Source organism: Macaca fascicularis, chromosome 20 (assembly GCF_037993035.2).
Source record: "Macaca fascicularis isolate 582-1 chromosome 20, T2T-MFA8v1.1".
In the NCBI taxonomy this organism is placed as follows: domain Eukaryota; kingdom Metazoa; phylum Chordata; class Mammalia; order Primates; family Cercopithecidae; genus Macaca; species Macaca fascicularis.
This window is the reverse complement of record NC_088394.1, coordinates 4,033,349-4,051,111: the sequence shown is the minus strand read 5'-3', so window position 1 is coordinate 4,051,111 and position 17,763 is coordinate 4,033,349. Positions and strand designations below refer to the sequence as shown.

At 49.8% G+C, this 17,763-nt stretch overlaps 1 protein-coding gene and 1 long non-coding RNA gene across 5 annotated transcripts; one reads left to right on the top strand and one right to left on the bottom strand.

The window, feature by feature from the left end:
• The first annotated feature begins 158 nt into the window (after nt 1–158).
• Nucleotides 159–14,622, top strand: MEFV (MEFV innate immunity regulator, pyrin). Of its 2 annotated transcripts, XM_045382620.3 has the most exons (11): nt 159–495; nt 1,996–2,643; nt 6,606–6,955; nt 7,378–7,473; nt 9,163–9,393; nt 9,862–9,884; nt 10,022–10,084; nt 11,783–11,898; nt 12,088–12,120; nt 12,489–12,521; nt 12,688–14,622. In XM_045382620.3, exons 1-11 carry the CDS (start codon nt 219–221, stop codon nt 13,239–13,241), a joined length of 2,424 nt encoding a protein of 807 aa, XP_045238555.1. In that variant the 5' UTR covers nt 159–218; the 3' UTR covers nt 13,242–14,622. The 2 variants fall into 2 exon arrangements, with proteins under 2 accessions (XP_045238555.1, XP_005591108.2); XM_005591051.5 differs by lacking the exon at nt 10,022–10,084.
• LOC102119336 (uncharacterized) lies at nt 11,406–17,716 on the bottom strand. Of its 3 annotated transcripts, XR_012429654.1 has the most exons (4): nt 17,167–17,716; nt 13,458–13,625; nt 12,720–13,333; nt 11,406–12,195 (listed from the first exon to the last, which is right to left on the bottom strand). It is a non-coding gene; the product is annotated as an uncharacterized lncRNA (long non-coding RNA). The 3 variants fall into 3 exon arrangements; XR_012429653.1 differs by lacking the exon at nt 13,458–13,625 and having other exon boundaries at nt 12,720–12,901; XR_012429655.1 differs by lacking the exon at nt 13,458–13,625 and having other exon boundaries at nt 12,720–12,901; nt 17,573–17,716.
• Between the last annotated feature and the right edge of the window lie 47 nt (nt 17,717–17,763).

The window sequence follows — 17,763 nt, the reverse complement described above, 5'->3', positions numbered from 1 at the left end:
TGAGCCCTCCCAGCTGGAAAATCCTCTGAACCTGTGAGAAGAGAACACAGCCAGCATGGACACACCCTTACCCTTAGTCTCAGTTCCCACCAAGACACAGAGCATTTCCTGTGCCTTTTCCGCTATTTCACAACCTACTTTTTCTTGCTCACCAAGGTAGAGGCTTCTTCTCCTGCCAGAAGCCAGACAGCTAGCTCCAGCGTCTCCTGCTCAGCGCCATGGCCAAGACCCCTAGTGACCATCTGCTGTCCACCCTGGAGGAGCTGGTGCCCTATGACTTTGAGAAGTTCAAGTTCAAGCTGCAGAACACCAGTGTGGAGAAGGAGCACTCCAGGATCCCCCGGAGCCAGATCCAGAGAGCCAGGCCAGTGAAGATGGCCAGTCTGCTGGTCACCTACTACGGGGAAGAGTACGCTGTGCGGCTAACCCTGCAGGTCCTGCGGGCCATCAACCAGCGCCTGCTGGCTGAGGAGCTCCACAGGGCAGCCGTTCAGGGTAAGCGGGCCCAGGCTGCCTCCTCACCCAGCACTGAGGCCTGGTTGCTTTGTGGGAAAAGGGACCAGGAGCTCAGAGCAGCTCACTCTGACTTGGGGGTCGGGAGTCTCAGGTCTACCAAGATCCAGGTGACTTTAGTTCAGGAACGTCCCTTCCTTCACTCTGGCTTTTGGCACTGGGTTAGTAAACTTCCTTAAGGCTCCCAGTGGGTTTTAAAGAAGCAGGTCAGGGTCAGGAAAGGCAGGAGCTGGAGCACCTATTCTTTGAGACTTCTTCACTTCATTTATGATTAATACTCATGTCAGACAAACATCTCTAGGTTAGCAAAAAGGGATTGCTATGCAATCGTATGAACGGGGCTGGTATAGAATCTTTTCAGTGCTGTTCACCATGTTGGCCAGGCTGGTGTCAAACTCCCGACCTCAAGTGATCCTCCTGCCTCAGCCTCCCAAAGTGCTGGGATTTCAGGCATGGACCACCGTGCCTGGTTTATTTTTATTTTTGAAATGTATAATCTGGGTTTTGCTGACCTGTGTAAGATCTTATTTGAAACAGTTGTCCTGCTTACAACGTTTGAAAAGTACTATTTGAGGAATACATGGTGGCTCACACTTATAATCTCAGCACTCTGGGAGGCTAAAGTGGGTAGATTGCTAGAGCTCAGGAGTTCGAGACCAGCCTGGCCAACATGGTGAAACCCTGTCTCTACCAAAAATACAAAAAAAAGAGCCAGGTGTGGTGGCACACATCTGTATTCTCAGCTATTGAAAAAACAGAAAACAGGCTGATGTGAGAGGATCGCTTGAGCCTGGGAGGCAGAGGTTGCAGTGAGCCGAGATCACATCAGGGCCACAAAACAAGATCCGGTCTCAAAAAATAAAATAAGAGAGAGATAAATATGTAGCAACATCAAGCATGTTCTTACTGAATGGTAATTGACTGCCATTGTCTAGGAAGTCCTGAACTTTTGTTTTTGAAATGGAGTCTCGCTTTGTCACTCAGGCTGGAGAGCAGTGGCGCAATCTCAGCTCACTGCAACCTCCACATCCCAGGCTCAAGCGATTCTCATGCCTCAGCCTCCAGAGTAGCTGGGACTACAGGTGCACACCACCACGTCTGGCTAAATTTCGTGTTTTTAGTAGGAACGTGGTTTTGCCATGTTGGCCAGGCTGGTCTCGAACTCCTGACCTCAAATGATCCTCCCAACTTGGCCTCCCGAGAAGCTAGGATTACAGGCATATGCCACCACGCTCAGCTTATTTTTGTATTTTTAGTAGAGACAGGGTTTCACCCTGCTGGTCTTGAACTCCTGACCTCAGGTGATCCTCCCGCCTCAACCTCCCAGAGTGCTGGGAATACAGGTATGAGCCACCGTGCCCGGCCCGTTTTTTCCTCCATTTCTAAAGTTTAATATCCATGGGGATTCTCTCTCCTCTCCCCTGAATCTTGGGCCCTAAACGTGGGACAGCTTCATGACTTTGTAGCTGGTTGTCTTTCCAGAATATTCCACACAAGAAAATGGCACAGACGATTCCGCAGCGTCCAGCTCCCTGGAGGAGAACAAGCCCGGGAGCCTGAAGACTCCAGACCACCCCGAGGGGAAGGAGGGAAAGGAGGGGAACGGCCCTCGGTCGTGCGGGGACTGGGCTGCCAGCCTGCGGTACAGCCAGCCCGAGGCCGGGAGGGGGCTGTCAAGGAAGCCCTTGAGCAAACGCAGAGAGAAGGCCTCGGAGAGCCTGGACGTGCAGGGCAAGCCTCGAACCCGGAGCCCGGCCCTGCCGGGCGGGAGAAGCCCCGGCCCCAGCCCCTGCAGGGCGCCAGAGCCAGGCCAGGCCGAGGTCCTCCTGCGCAGGAACGCCAGCTCCGCGGGGAGGCTGCAGGGGCTGGCGGGGGGCGCGCCGGGGCGGAAGGAGTGCAGGCTCTTCGAAGTGTACCTGCCCTCGGGAAAGAAGCGGCCTAAAAGCCTTGAGTTCACCATTTCCACAGGGGAGAAGGCGCCCCCAAATCCAGAAACTCTCCTGACTGTAGAGGAAACGACAGCTGCGAATCCGGACTCGGCAACAGGCGCTCAGGCAAGGCCCACTCCGGATGGAGGGGCGTCTGCGGACCTGGAGAAAGGCCCTGGGAATCCAGAACATTCGGTCACCGGTAAATTGTGTTTTTTCCTACTTTATATCGGCTGCAAAGAAAGAACAGCTGGCCGGGCACGATAGCTCATGCCTGTAATCCCGGCACTTTGGGAGGCCAGGGCTGGAGGATTGCTGAGGCCAAGAGTTTGAGACCAGTCTGGTGAACATAGTGAGACCCCCGCCATGTCTATAAATAAAATTAAAAAAATAAAAACCCAAAGGTTGGACAGGGCGCCATAGCTCACGCCTGTAATCCCAGAGCTTTGAGAGGCCTGAACGGGAGGATCTCTTGACCCCAGGAGTTCCATACTAGCCTAGGCAACACAGTGAGACCCCATCTCTACAAAAAATACAATAGTAGCACTTGCCTGTAGTCCCAGCTGCTCGGGCTCACTTGAGCAGGGGGAGTTCCAGGCTACAGTGAGCTGAGATCATGCCAGTACACTCCAGCCTGAGCAACGTAGCAAGATTCCACTTCTACAAAACTAAAAAAAAAAATTAGCTGGGTGTGGTGGCACATGCCTGTAATTCTAGCTACTCGAGAAGCTGAGGCAGGATGATTGCTTGAGCCAGGGAGTTCCAGGCCTCAGTGAGCTGAGGTTGTGCCACTGCACTCCAGCCTGGGCAACACAGCAAGACCCCGTCTCTTAAACATTTTGGGGGGGTAAAAAAAGAAAGAAAGAACGTCCAATTGAAAAAGGCAGTCAGGTTTTATTCAGTGGCCAAAGAATAGAGAAGGGGAGCTCGCCTCTGCAGGCATCTGCTTGCCAGGGATGGGAGGCAGGGGGATTTTAGAGTCCCAGGAGGGGAAGGGAGGTAGGTAAGCAGGTCCAGGGCAGGGTTCCATACATGAAGGCGCTGTCCCCAGCGTGCTTTTTCCTACATCGCATGGACATGAAACCCTGGCCATCTTCTTTTAGGGGAGGGGCCTTTAGCCTTATAATGATGTGTAAATGATCTAAAGGTAACTGGAAGTTACCTGTTCCAGTTTGCACTGGTTTTGCTCTGAACTTCCTCTGGTTTTTGGCAAGGGATCAGGCAGCTCCAGGCCATCTGGATTTTTTAAAGCAGCTGTCCCTATAGGTAAAGAGACCAGAGAAAAACTGTAAAAGAAAAATGCCATCAGTTTAGAGGGGATTGAGGTTGTCCAGGTGACAATTCCATGCTTGTGGTGGGGGCAGCATTCAGAAACACACCTTCTTTTTTTTTTTTTTTTTTTTTTTGACACAGAGTCTCAGTCTGTCTCCCATGCTGGAGTGCAGTAATGTGATCACAGCTTACTGCACCCTCAACCTCCTGGGCTCAAGCGATCCTCCCACCTCAGCCTTCCGAGTAGCTGGGACTATAGGTGCTCATCACCACACTGGTTTTGTTTTTTTGTTTTTGTTTTTGTTTTTTTTTTTTGTACAAAGGAGGACTCGCTATGTTGCCCAGGCTGGTTTTGAACTCCTGGGCTCAAGCAATCCACCTGCCTTAGCCTCTAAAAGTGATAGGTGTGAGCCACTTCACCCAGCCTATGGAACACACTTTCTAATACATTGTTCGCTGGAGAGGAGAAATCACAGCATTCAAAGAGGAAAAATAGAACTGGGGGTCCAGGCCGGATGTGGTGGCTCATGCCTGTAATCCTAGCACTTTGGGAGGCCAATGGGGGCAGATCACCTGAGGTCAGGAGTTCAAGACTAGCCTGCCAACATGCTGAAACCCCATCTCTACTAAAAATTCTAAAATTTCCGGGCGTGGGGGCAGGTGTCTGTAATCCCAGCTACTCAGGAGGCTGAGGCAGGAGAATTGCTTGAACCCAGGAGGCAGAGATTGCAGTGAGCCGAGATCACGCCATTGCACTCCAACCTGGGCAACAAAAGCAAAACTCTGTCTAAAAAAAAAAAAAAAAAAAGATCTGGGGGTCCAGGGACCCCTGAGACCTGGGAGGGAACAGGACGTGGTATACTGCATAAGTCTTCAAATCCAGAAGTCCCTGGGTCTTCTGGTGAGAAAGGACCCTGGGATCTGGAAAACCTAGCATCCTTAGGAATAGTGACCTGAAAAGTACTAAAGTACTTCCCCCCTAATTTTCTTTTATCCCCACTGTATTTTTTTAAATTTTTATTATATATATATTTTTTTAGATATGGGGTCTCGCTATGTTGCCCAGACTGGTCTCGAACTCCTGATCTCAAACAATCCTCCCATCTTTGCCTCCCAAACTGCTGGGATTACAGGTGTGAGCCACTGCACCGGATCCCCACTGTATTTATATAATTGGGATTCCTGGGTGCCTCCTGGGGCCACTTTGTTAATCTGGTGCAGGCTTAGACCCTGAAAAATGCATATATGCACAGCTTCACAAATGTCACATCAAATTTCAGGTAGTTCTTGGACACTCTGAAGTCCATCTTTAGAATCCAAGGGGTTTGTGGACACCAGGTAGAAAATCTGGGGAAGACTGGTTAAAAATACTGCCTCTCACAATAACCTCACAGCAATGTGTCATAATGGGGTTGAGATTCTACCATTTGCCTTTCTCTGAGCAGAAAGGAAAGCCTATTGGCTAAAGTCCTAATTATCTACTGCTGAGGTAGTCATTAAAATTGTTGGGTTGTGAATAATAGAAACACCCAAATAACAGTAACCTGAACAGAAAAGAAGTTTGTGCCTCCTTCACATAAATGATACACAGGCAGTCCCAGGCAGATCCGTGGGCCAGGATCCTGGGGTCCTGCTGTTGCTCTGCTCCACCAAGTTTGTCCTCAAGCTCGTGCTCTCAGAAGGTGACGTCCTCATGCCAGGCAGCAAGATGGAGGAACAGAGGGGAATAGTATCCCTTAGGGAAGGCTCTAGAAATTTCTAGAAGCTGCTTGTGACCCCCCCCCCCTCCATTTACATCCCTTTGGCCATATTATGGTCAAATAGCCACACCTAACTGCAAAGGAGGCTGAGAAATGCAGGGTATTTGGGGGGGCAATGGGAAGAAAGGAAGCAGTCCTGTGGACAATTAATTCTATCAGGAGAGAAGGAGGAAGAATAATTTCTGGTGGCTACTAGCAGTCTCATTTACAGATGTGCTATGAATTTCTGGGACACTGTGAGGTAAGGAGGGAGGAGGGGCTAAAGGATTGAGTGTGTTTCTATTTTTTTTTTTTTTTTTTTTTTTGAGATGGAGTCTCACTTGGTCACCCAGACTGGAGAGCAGTGGTATGATCTCGGCTCACTGCAGACTCCATCTCCCAGGTTCAAGCAATTCTCCTGCCTCAGCCTCCCAAGTAGCTGTGATTACAGGTGCCCACTACCACGCCTGGCTAATTTTTTAATGTTTTGTAGAGATGGGCTCTTGCCATGTTGCCTGGGCTGGTCTCAAACTCCTGAGCTTAAGCTATCCTCCCACCTTGGCCTCCCACAGCACTGGGATTATAGGCATGAGCCACCACGCAGCCCCTTCTTTGCTTTTATTGAATGGTTATTGAACTCAGATGTGAGCAGTGGTCTATTTATTCTTTCATTCAATAGTAGTTTTCCAAATGCTTACCATTTGACGGGTACTCTGCTAGGGGCTGGGATCCAACTGGGAGCGAGGCACGCAAGTCACCATCCCCTGGGAGCCTCCACTCACGTTATGGGCAGCCAGGGACAGGTTCAAGTGGCAAAGGAACACTGGTCAGAATGTCTCTTTCCTTGGCATCACCTGCTAGATCCATGTCTATGCAGGAGGAATAGCACAAGGCCATGGGTCTGTCTTTAGGATAAATGCCCAAGAATTCTAAGTCTCAGGAATGTCTGAGGTCTAGCCCTTAGCTCTCAGGCCCAGTGGCCTGTTTGCTGCCTCACTGGATGGAAGTCGGAGGAGGACAAGCTAGGAAGTGGGCAGTTTAACCAAGAACTCACACGTCTCAGGCAAGGGCTGTTTCTGCTGTGTTTTGTGATACCTCTTGGTAAACAACTTGGGTTTGCCATTCTGGGGATTTTTCCACTGCATGTCCCCAGGAAGGCCACCAGACAAGGCTGCGAGTCCCCGTTGCCACGCCCAGGAAGGAGACCCTGTTGGCGATATTTGTGTGCGTGATTCCTGCAGCTGCCCTGAGGCAGCTTCTGGGCACCCCCAGGCCTCAGGCAGCCGCTCACCTGACTGCCCCCGGTGCCAGGCCTCCCATGAAAGGAAGAGCATGGGAAGTCTAAGCCCCCAGCCCCTTCCACAGTGTAAGCGCCACATGAAGCAGGTCCAGCTGCTATTTTGCGAGGATCACCGTGAGCCCATCTGCCTCATCTGCAGTCTGAGTCAGGAGCATCGAGGCCACCGGGTACGCCCCATTGAGGAGGCTGCCCTGGAACACAAGGTAGGCACTCCCTGCCTGTGGGCCCTTCTCTGCCAGGCACTTGGACACACTGGGCCTTGCTTCATTTTCCCAACAACTCTGGGATGTTGGTGCATTAGCCAGCATTCCTGGGCTGGAAATGGAAAGAACACAATATAAACCAGTCCAGCAAAGAGGGGAGTTACAGGTTTATGTTGCTCAGAGATCCAGGGGGAGCTGGTTTCAGGTATGGCTAAATCCAGAAGCCCAGAGGAAGTGCCTCTCAGCTCTGCTGCCTTTGGCGATGCAGCCATTCCTCCCTCCTCTTTTCTGAGCACCCCTCCCATGCTGCTGGCAGCAGCACCCTCAGCCTTGCTACCAGAAGATGTTCCCCTCCAGAGTTGGCACCAGCTAAAGATGGCAGGAGCCAAATTCAAGCTTTTCAACAAGTGCTATTTTTCCAGAAGCAAATTCAGAAGCAGCTGGAGCATCTGAAGGAGCTGAGAAAATCAGGGGAGGAGCAGCGATCCTATGGGGAGGGCAAGGCAGTGAACTTTCTGGTAAGGACAGTCGTGGCTGGTGGCCCATCCTTCCCTGGGAGGAGGGTGAGAAGAGTGAGCAGGGGTCCCCGAGATTTTGCTGTGGTTCAAAGGGCAGCAGGGATGGCCACCTCCTCTCAGGGTGCAGAGAGGTAACCAGCAGCCAAGGGTGAACTCATCCCTGTAGAGGGAGACCACCCCCAGCAGGCAGGGGTCACCTCTGAGGATCCTGTCATGCTTTCTCATACTCACCAGAAGATAGTATACAGCAACCTATGCCGGTGACTGTCGCAGAAAGATGGGACTGAGGAAAGGGGAGGAGAACGCCGCAATTTTTATTTATTTATTTTTTTTATTTTTTTTGAGACGGAGTCTCGCTCTGTCACCCAGGTGCAGTGGCATGATCTTGGCTCACTGCACCTCTGTCTCCCGGGTTTAAGCGATTCTCCTGCTTCAGTCTGCTGAGTAGCTGGGACTACAGGCACCCACCACTATGCGCGGCTATTTTTTGTAATTTTAGTAGAGATGGGGTTTCACCATGTTGGTCAGGCTGTTCTCGAACTCCTGACCTCATAATCCGCCCACCTTGGCCTCCCAAAGTACTGGGATTACAGACATGAGCCATCGCGACCAGCCAAGAACACTTTTAACTTTAAAATTCTCTTGTTTTGGCCGGGCGCGGTGGCTCAAGCCTGTAATCCCAGCACTTTGGGAGGCCGAGACGGGTGGATCACGAGGTCAGGAGATCGAGACCATCCTGGTGAACACAGTGAAACCCCGTCTCTACTAAAACTACAAAAAACTAGCCGGGCGAGGTGGCGGGCGCCTGTAGTCCCAGCTACTCGGGAGGCTGAGGCAGGAGAATGGTGTGAACCCGGGAGGCGGAGCTTGCAGTGAGCTGAGATCAGGCCACTGCACTCCAGCCTGGGCGACAGAGCGAGACTCCGTCTCAAAAAAATAAAATTAAATTAAATTTAAAAAAAAAAAAAAAATTCTCTTGTTTTTTTTTTTTCCCAAGGTGGAGTCTCACTCTGTTGCCCAGGCTGGAGTACAGTGGCACAATCTTGGCTCGCTCCAACCTCCACTTCCCAGGTTCAAGCAATTCTCCTGCCTCAGCCTCCTGAGTGGCTGGAATTACAGGCGCTTGTCACCGTGCCTGGCTAATTTTTGTATTTTTAGTAGAGACAGGGTTTCCCCATGTTGGCCAGGCTGGTAAGAGCAGCCTAAGACTCCTGACCTCAGGTGATCCACCTGCCTCAGCCTCCCAAAATGCTGGGATTACAGACATGAGCCATTGCACCCAGCCTGAATTTCCCCATTTTATGAAACAACATTTATATTGGATTAGGGACCCACTCAACTCCAGTAGGACCACATCTTAACTAATTACATCTGCAAGAACTCTATCTCCAAATAAGATCACATTCTGAGTACTGGGGGTTAGGGCTTCAACATGTAAATTTTGGAGGGGACACAGTTAAACCTTAACACCAGGTTTGAGGACATTTTCCCAGAGCTAGCCCCAGCCATGCTCAGTCTGTTCTGGAAGGTTCCAGACAATATTGCCTCCTGCTGTGGAATCTAGGCCTCGAAGAGGCAGCATAAGCTCACCTGTTATCCACCTCCAGGAGGTGAGCCTCCGGGGGTTCCTGGACATACACGTCCACCCAAAGCACAGACCCTCATACCTCCCTGTCCTCTGCTCCCCAGAAACAGACTGAAGCGCTGAAGCAGCGGATGCAGAGGAAGCTGCAGCAGGTGTACCACTTTCTGGAGCAGCAAGAGCATGTCTTTATGGCCTCGCTGGAGAACGTGGGCCACATGGTTGGGCAGATCAGGAAGGCATATGACACCCGCATATCCCAGGACGTCGCCCTGCTTGACGCGCTGATTGGGGAACTGGAGACCAAGCAGTGCCAGTCAGAATGGGACCTTCTGCAGGTGGGTGTGCCTGGGCCTGGCTTTCTTGGGTCCCCTGTGCCCATTAGGATGCCTCAGACTCTCAGCTCTGCCATCAGCTGTGCGGGAACCAGTGGGTGAAGCCCCTAAGGCCTAGGATAGGACTTGGTCTTGGTGACCCACAATGCCTCTTGTGCCCAGACCCCTTTGACGAAGTCTCTCAGGAGCCCAGGGTGGCCCAGCATCCAGGGGATCCCTGCCATTTCCCAGAAGGGATCAGCAGGGCTTGAGGGTCGTTCCATTGCAGGCCTTGCCACCTGGGATGCCTGAATCCCTGTGGTTAGAATTAGAATTGAAGAAAGGTGCTCCACTTCCCCTGACACCCTAGGGCAGGGAGCCCTGGTAAGTGCAGGGGGGAGCTAAAAGTCCAGGAGCCCAGGAGTAGAGGCCAGGTATCAGCACAGCCTCTGGGAGCCTGATAATGGACAGTTTCCTTCTTTTCTCTCCTAGGACATCGGAGACATCTTGCACAGGTACAGCAAGGTCCTATGGTGTACCCTGGGGTGTCTTGCAGGAAGCATTTTGGGGGAGACAGTCCCAGAAGGGACCTGGGAGGGAGATGTTCCCAACACTGGGGTCTGTGATTCCAGACTCCTCCCTTTTTCTGCAGGTTCCCAAAGCCTCTGGATGTGCTTAGGGAGAAGGGGATCTGGCCAGCAGGGAGGCTGACCAGGTGTGGAGCCGCAGACTGGGAAGGGTGAATTCAGCCCATCCTAAGATGGAGGCTCCCTAAGAAACTTGCCGAGTGCATTGTGTCCCGTGCAATTCACCTTATGAAAACTGCCCCTTCAGGCCTACTGGTGGCCTTGGGAAGCTTGTTTGGAGTGAAGCTGGGTTGAGCCCAGCAGGAAGGGGGGGGAAGGGACAGGAAGAGGCTAAGCCTTAAAATCACCTGGGAGCTTTACAAAATCCCAGTGTCCTTTTGTGTCTGGCTTCTTCACTTAGCATAATGTCTTCAGGCTTCATCCATGTTGTAACGTGTATCAGAATTTATTTTCTTTTTATGGCTGAATAGTAGTCAATTGTGTGTTCATACTACATTTCGTTTATCCATTCATGGACATTGGGATTTTTTCTAACTTTTGGTTTGTGAATAATGTTGCTATGAACATGGGCATACAAATATCTATTTGAGACCCTGCTTTCAGTTATTTTGGGTACATACCCAGAAGTGGAACGGCGGGACCATGTGGTCATTCTGTGTTTAATTTTTTTTGAGGAACCACCATCCTGATTCCCACAGGGGCTGCACTGCTTCCCATTCCCACCAGCAGTTCACAAGGGCTCCAGTTTCTCCACATCTTTGCCATCACTTATTTTCTTGTTTCTCTCTCTTTCTCTCTTTTTCTTTTTTTTGGAGACAGAGTCTTGCTCCGTCATCCAGGTTGGAGTGCAGTGGCGTCATCTTTGGCTCACTACAACCTCTGCCTCCCAGGTTCAAGGGGTTCATCCACCTCAGCCTCCCTAGTAGCTGGGACTACAGGAGCGTGCCACCATGCCCAGCTAATTTTTTTGGTAGAGACAGGGTTTCACCATGTCAGCCAGGCTGTTCTCAAACTCCTGACCTCAAGTGATCCACCCACCTTGGCCTCCCAAAGCGCTGGGATTACAGATGTGAGCCACTGCGCCCAGCCATTTCTCTCTCTCTCTCTCTCTCTCTTTTCTTCCTGAGACAAGGTCTCATTCCCATCACTCAAGCTGGAGAGCAGTGGCACAGTCACGGCTCACTGCAGGCTCAACTCCTGGGCTCAGGTGATTCTCCTACCTCAGCCTCCTGAGTAGCTGGGACTACAGGCATGTGCTACCATTTCCAGCTACTTTTTTGTATTTTTAATAGAGACAGGGTTTTGCCATGTTGCCCAGGCTGGACTTGAACTCCTGGGCTCAAGCAATCCAGCTGCCTTGGCCTCCTGAAGTGCTAGGATTACAGGCATGAGCCACCATACCTGGCCTATTTTCTCCTGTTGTTGCTGTTTTTATAATAGCCATCCTAATGAATGTGAAGGGGTATTTTATTGTTTTTTTTTTTTTCATTAACTACCATTTTTATTTCAATAGAAAGAAATAAAGGGATGTATAATCAATTTGACATAGATAATTCTGGTAGATAATATCAATGTCACTTTAAGTCCATTCTGAAAACTCCTTGTGGTTTTGATATCCATGTCTTTAAAGCGCCCCAGTACATGACAATCTGTGGCCAAAGTTGAGGACCAGCATTTAGACCTCTGAATCCAGAGAAGACTTTTCTTTGTGTAGCTCAGGCTGGGCTCGGTGTGCCCTGTGGAGAATGTAGATCATTTCCAGCTCACGGGTACTTGGGCCATCCCCTCGTTCCAGCCCTCTCTGGCCAACAGTCTTTTGTCTCTAGGGCTAAGACAGTGCCTCTCCCTGAACGGTGGACTCCTCCTCAAGAGATGAAACAGAAGATCCAACTGCTCCACCAGAAGTTAGAGTTTGTGGAGAAGAACGCAAAGTACTTCTTAGGTAGATGGGCTTGGGAGAGGATTGGAGGTGCATGCTTGCTTCCGCCCTAAGATTCACATAGCCCAGAGCCCCTCACTTCCCTCCTCCTCCACCCCTGGTCTTGCTGACCTGCCTTCGACCTCTCTTCCATCTGTCCCTAGCTGAGGGACCTAACTCCAGCTTCTCTCTGTTCCCTTTCCCACATTTTAGAAACCCTGCGTTCAGAAATGGAAATGTTCAATGGTGAGTCCAGCGGTAATAGTGTGTGCTGGCCTGGGATTGTTGCAGTGTTTCCTTGTGCTGTTGACTTGAGGGGCCCTATTTAGAAGACAAAAAAACCCAAAAACACCTGGAGCAAAGGCAGGAGAAAGGTCATGGCAGGCCCCCCAGGCTCTGTGCATGACTGCATGACTCACTGGCTGAGTTGACTCATTAGACCACAGTTCCCAACATGACCTGGGTTCCTGGGAGGAACGGGATTATACCCAACATAGCATGCAGGGCCCTAAGCAGGGGGTTCCTTGCGTCTCCTTGTTGTCGGGACATTGTAATTTAGCCCCTCTGAATACAAATGCTCAGGACTTTTTTCCCTATCTCATTTTTCTCTGTAGTTCCAGAGCTGATTGGCGCTCAGGCACATGCCGGTAAGTGCCCAGATCAAGGCAAGTGGCCCTGACCTGCTGGATCCCTGTGCTCTCCCCCACCACGTTCGAGAATAACTGCCCTGTCCCTGTTTTCCTGCAGGTGGGGATAACCCTGTAGGGATGTTGCCCACGGACCCCTAGCTAGGTATTCAAATTTTCTTTGCAGTTAATGTGATTCTGGATGCAGAAACCGCTTACCCCAACCTCATCGTCTCTGATGATCTGAAGAGTGTTAGACTTGGAAACAAGCGGGAGAGGCTGCCTGATGGCCCGCAAAGATTTGACAGCTGCATCGTTGTTCTGGGCTCTCCGAGCTTCCTCTCCGGCCATCATTACTGGGAGGTGGAGGTCGGAGACAAGACAGCGTGGATCCTAGGAGCCTGCAAGGCATCCATAAGCAGGAAAGGGAACATGACTCTGTCACCAGAGAATGGCTACTGGGTGGTGATAATGATGAAGGAAAATGAGTACCAGGCATCCAGTGTTCCCCCAACCCGCCTGCTAATAAAGGTGCCTCCCAAGCGTGTGGGCATCTTTGTGGACTACAGAGTTGGAAGCATTTCCTTTTACAACGTGACAGCCAGATCCTGCATCTATACATTCACCAGCTGCTGTTTCTCTGAGCCCCTTCAACCTATCTTCAGCCCTGGGACACATGATGGAGGGAAGAACACAGCTCCTCTGACTATCTGTCCAGTGGGTGGTCAGGGGCCTGACTGAATGCCCAACACTGCATCTCTCTTCCAGCTTCTGGCCTTGTATCTTGCATTCACATACTCAACAGTCACGGAATGCCGCCTGGGTGCCAGCTGCTACAGGAAATGCAACGAATAACAAAATAGTTACTGTGCCCATGGAGCCTCCCCGATTGTAGCAGAGCTAAGTTAGGAACGAACGTATTAGTAAATCCGCTAAAGAAGTGTACTGATGACACACCATGGATTTCAGAGGAGGAAGTACAGGGTCGTTGCATAATCCATCCCTGGTGAATGGTACTCTCAGGTGCTCCTGAACAGAAGATTTGGCCCTCATTTTCCCTCAGAACCCCACGGCAAGGACATGTCCCCTGGTTCTCTCTGCTTTTGTCTTGAGGACATGGGAAGTCTAGAGAAACACAAGCAGACTGGATTGGGATAGAAGTATTTGTGTACCTGGATTAATGAACTATGACTTTTTTTTTTAGACGGGATCTTGCTTTGTTACCCAGGCTGGAGTGCAGTGGTACTATCTCAGCTCACCGCAACCTCCACTTCCCAGGTTCAAGTGATCCTCCTGCCTCAGCCTCCTGAGTAGCTGGGATTACAGGCGCATGCCACCACACCAGGCTAATTTTCTTGTATTTTTAGTAGAGATGGGGGTTTCACCACGTTAGCCAGGCTGGTCTTGAACTCCTGACCTCAGGTGATCCACCCACCTTGGCCTCTCAAAGTGCTGGGATTACAGGCATGAGCCACCCCGCCCGGCCTATGATTCTTTTTTTTTTTTTTTTTTTTTTCTTCGAGACTACTCTTGTTGCCCAGGCTGGAGTGCAGTAGTACAATCTTGGCTCACTGAAACCTCCGTCTCCTGGGTTCAAGAGATTCTCCTGCCTCAGCCTCCCAAGTAGCTGGGACTACAGGCGCCCGCCACCACACCCGGCTAATTTTTTGTATTTTTTAGTAGAGACGGGGTTTCACCGTGTTAGCCAGGATGGTCTCGATCTCCTGACCTCGTGATCCGCCCGTCTCAGCCTCCCAAAGTGCTGAGATTACAGGCTTGAGCCACTGCGCCTGGCCAAAGTTTACTTCTTAAAATAGGAAGTGCCATATTGCCCTCTTAAATAATTGTATTAATTTGCTTTCAGAATTCTGAATATTATTTTTGTAATTATTCTTTTAAATTTCATTTCTTTAATTGCATGTGACTGTAGCCATCTTTTCATGTTAAAAGGCATTTATAGAGATATATATTGTGTTTACACCCTTAATTTATGGTATCATTTCAAATCCATTTATGTCATTTATTTTACGGATTAGATTCTAAAAACAGGATTCCATCCAATTGTTTTAAAAAATCTTTATCGCTCTTTTTTTCCATCAAATTAAAAAAAAAATCTTTATCGTTCTTTTTTCGTCCCCTCCTCCTCCTGCCTCCCGAGATGGAGTCTCGCTCTGTCTGTCACCCAGGCTGGAGTGCAGTGGGCACGATCTCAGCTCACTGCAACCTCCGCCTCCCAGGTTCAAACGATTCTCCTGTCTCAGCCTCCTGAGTAGCTGGGATTATAGGCATGCACCACCACGCCCGGCTAATTTTGTATTTTTTAGTAGAGATGGAGTTTCACTATGTTAGGCTGGTCTGGAACTCCTGACCTCAGATGATCTGCCCACCTCGGCCTCCAAAAGTGCTGGGATGAGCCACCACGCCCAGCGTATTGTTCTATTTTTTTTTAAGGTTTTATTATTTTTAGTTACCAAATTGACATGTGCTCATTAAATGAAGTGACACAATTAAAAAAAAAGTGTAATCTCCCCCTTTTCTCCATTTCCACTGCCTCCCTATGAGTAACTATTTTATTTTTATTTTATTTATTAATTTGAGACAGAGTCTTACTACTCTGTCGCCCAGGCTGGTGCGCCTGTCACTCAGGCTGGAATGCAGTGGTGCAATCTTGGCTCACTGTAACCTCTACCTCCACCTCCTGGGTTCAAGCAGTTCTTGTGTCTCAGCCTCCTCCCAAGTAGATGAGATTATAGGTGCCCGCCACCATGCCCGGCTAATTTTTGTATTTTTAGTACAGATGGGGTTTCCCCATGTTGACCAGGCTGGTCTCGAACGCCTAACCTCCAGTGATCAGCCCACCTCTGGCCTCCCAAAGTGCTGGGATTACAGGCATGAGCCACTGCGCCTGGCCATCCCATGAGTAACCATTTTAATAGTCAAATGTGTATCCCTCAACACATACATAGGAGTTTTGTTTGTTCCAAAAATATAATTATGCATGATATATGTAGCTCTGAAACTTTTTCATGTAATATTTTATGGCCATCCCTCCAGGTGTACCTATAGTTCCAATCCATTCTTTTTCACAGCTGGGTAATTTCCAGAGTATGAATGCACCAATTTACTCATTTCCTTACGTATGAACATGCATGTCATTTCTAGTTTTTGTCACTATAAAGAATTCTACAAGAAATCTGTAGACATCAGATTCACAGATGAGATTGTGAAGGTCAAAGAGTACATATGGGCCGGGCGCAGTGGCTCAAGCCTGTAATCCCAGCACTTTGGGAGGCCGAGACGGGCGGATCACGAGGTCAGGAGATCGAGACCATCCTGGCTAACACAATGAAACCCCGTCTCTACTAAAAATACAAAAAAATTAGCCGGGCGAGGTGGCGGGCGCCTGTAGTCCCAGCTACTCGGGAGGCTGAGGCAGGAGAATGGCGTAAACCCGGGAGGCGGAGTTTGCAGTGAGCTGAGATAGTGCCACTGCACTCCAGCCTGGGCGACAGAGCGAGACTCCGTCTCAAAAAAAAAAAAAAAAAAAGAGTACATATGTGTACTTTTAATTTTAATATATATTACAAGATGACTTCATACACTATACTACCAGTAAAAGGAGTGCCTATTTCTCCACCTTCGTTGTTTGATAGGTGAAAAATGTTGGTCCCTTTAAAAGTGATAATCTTGACTAGTAGTGTGGTTAAGCATCTTTTCAAATGTTAATGACCAATTAGGTTTCCTCCTCTCGGGAAGAGCTCCTCATTGCCTTTGCTTTTTGTCAGTTGGCAGGGGTTCATTTCGTCTTGGGAATGTCTAATCCTTTGTGTAGCTAATCTTTACTACTATCTTCCAGTCTTATTTCTTGTTTGTTAACAGAGTCAAGAAAAAGTATTTAAAAAATACAATCACATGCCGGGCGCGGTGGCTCAAGCCTGTAATCCCAGCACTTTGGGAGGCCGAGACGGGCGGATCACGAGGTCAGGAGATCGTAGACCATCCTGGCTAACACGGTGAAACCCCATCTCTACTAAAAAATACAAAAAAACTAGCCGGGCGAAGTGGCGGGTGCCTGTAGTCCCAGCTATTCGGGAGGCTGAGGCAGGAGAATGGCGTGAACCCGAGAGGTGGAGCTTGCAGTGAGCTGAGATCCGGCCACTGCACTCCAGCCTGGGTGACAGAGCAAGACGCCGTCTCAAAAAAAAAAAAAAAAAAATACAATCACACAGGTTTATATTTTACTTCAAAACATCTCAGTTATCTGTTTTGCCTCATAGTTCAAACCACACTGCTTTGATTAACGGAGCCTTTTTAGTAAATTTTGATCTGAAAAGGCAGATATTCCTTATTTTTCTAGAATGTCTTGGTGCCACACAGTTTTCATACTCGTTTCTTTGTGACATATTTTAAGCCATCGTTAAACGATTAGTCAGCTGTAATTAACTTTAAGAAGTATTCATTTATATTTTTACTTTTGTCAACTTTCTGGAGGCTGGTGTTACATCGAGAAATAAGGCCACACCTGCCCACAAGTTGTCCCAACCCTGATCAATGCCTCACTGGCGAACGAACCGAGTATGGATACAACGCACAAAGACAAAACTCTGTTCGGCCTCCGTAGGAAGCTGAAATTGAGAACAGAGTACAAGAAGGGCAATTAAGATACCTTTAAAAACAAGACGGCCGGTGGGGACAGCAGAGTAGAAGTTAGAAAGTTGGAGGTGGCAACGTAGGTGCCCCAGCTCTAACCTATGGGAGTCACCAGAGCAGAGGCGGAGTCCCATGCCGGCCACACCCTCTCCGCCTCCGCAGTCCTTTTACTGGAAAACCGCAGTAAAAGGAGGAAACGCGCGGAGACGTCTTGATCTTCCGGTCCGAGAGCTCGCTTCCTTCAAGCCTTGGCGGGGGAAGGGGGGGGTTGGAGGGGGTCTGCCTTGCCCCAACGGCCGCGCCTGACGGTCGTCCATTGGTTGTTTGCATTCGAACTACATTTCCCAGGAGGCCCTGGGGTTAGACTGGCCGCAGCTGGAGAAGTGCCAGCCCGTCATGGATGACTGGAGCCAGCCTCTTACCTTCCGTCTTCCAGGCAGAGCCACAGAGAGACAGGCTGCAGCCGTCTGGCCTCCCTCCAGCCCTGAGAGCTCCCTGGGCCCGTCTCAAGCGTTACCGTCTCAAGCGCAGATTGCCCGCTCTGAACGGGGAGACCAGGCTTCTGCACCGGAAACAAGGCACCGGTTGTGACGTGACGGCTGCAGAGCGCCCG

Excerpts from the sequence above, each read along its gene's own strand:
- MEFV (XM_045382620.3), top strand. The coding sequence starts at position 219 with ATGGCCAAGACCCCTAGTGACCATCTGCTGTCCACCCTGGAGGAGCTG. Across the intron at positions 2,644-6,605 it reads TCCAGAACATTCGGTCACCG|GAAGGCCACCAGACAAGGCT; the intron begins GTAAATTGTGTT and ends GCATGTCCCCAG. Across the intron at positions 12,121-12,488 it reads AGAAATGGAAATGTTCAATG|TTCCAGAGCTGATTGGCGCT; the intron begins GTGAGTCCAGCG and ends TTTTCTCTGTAG.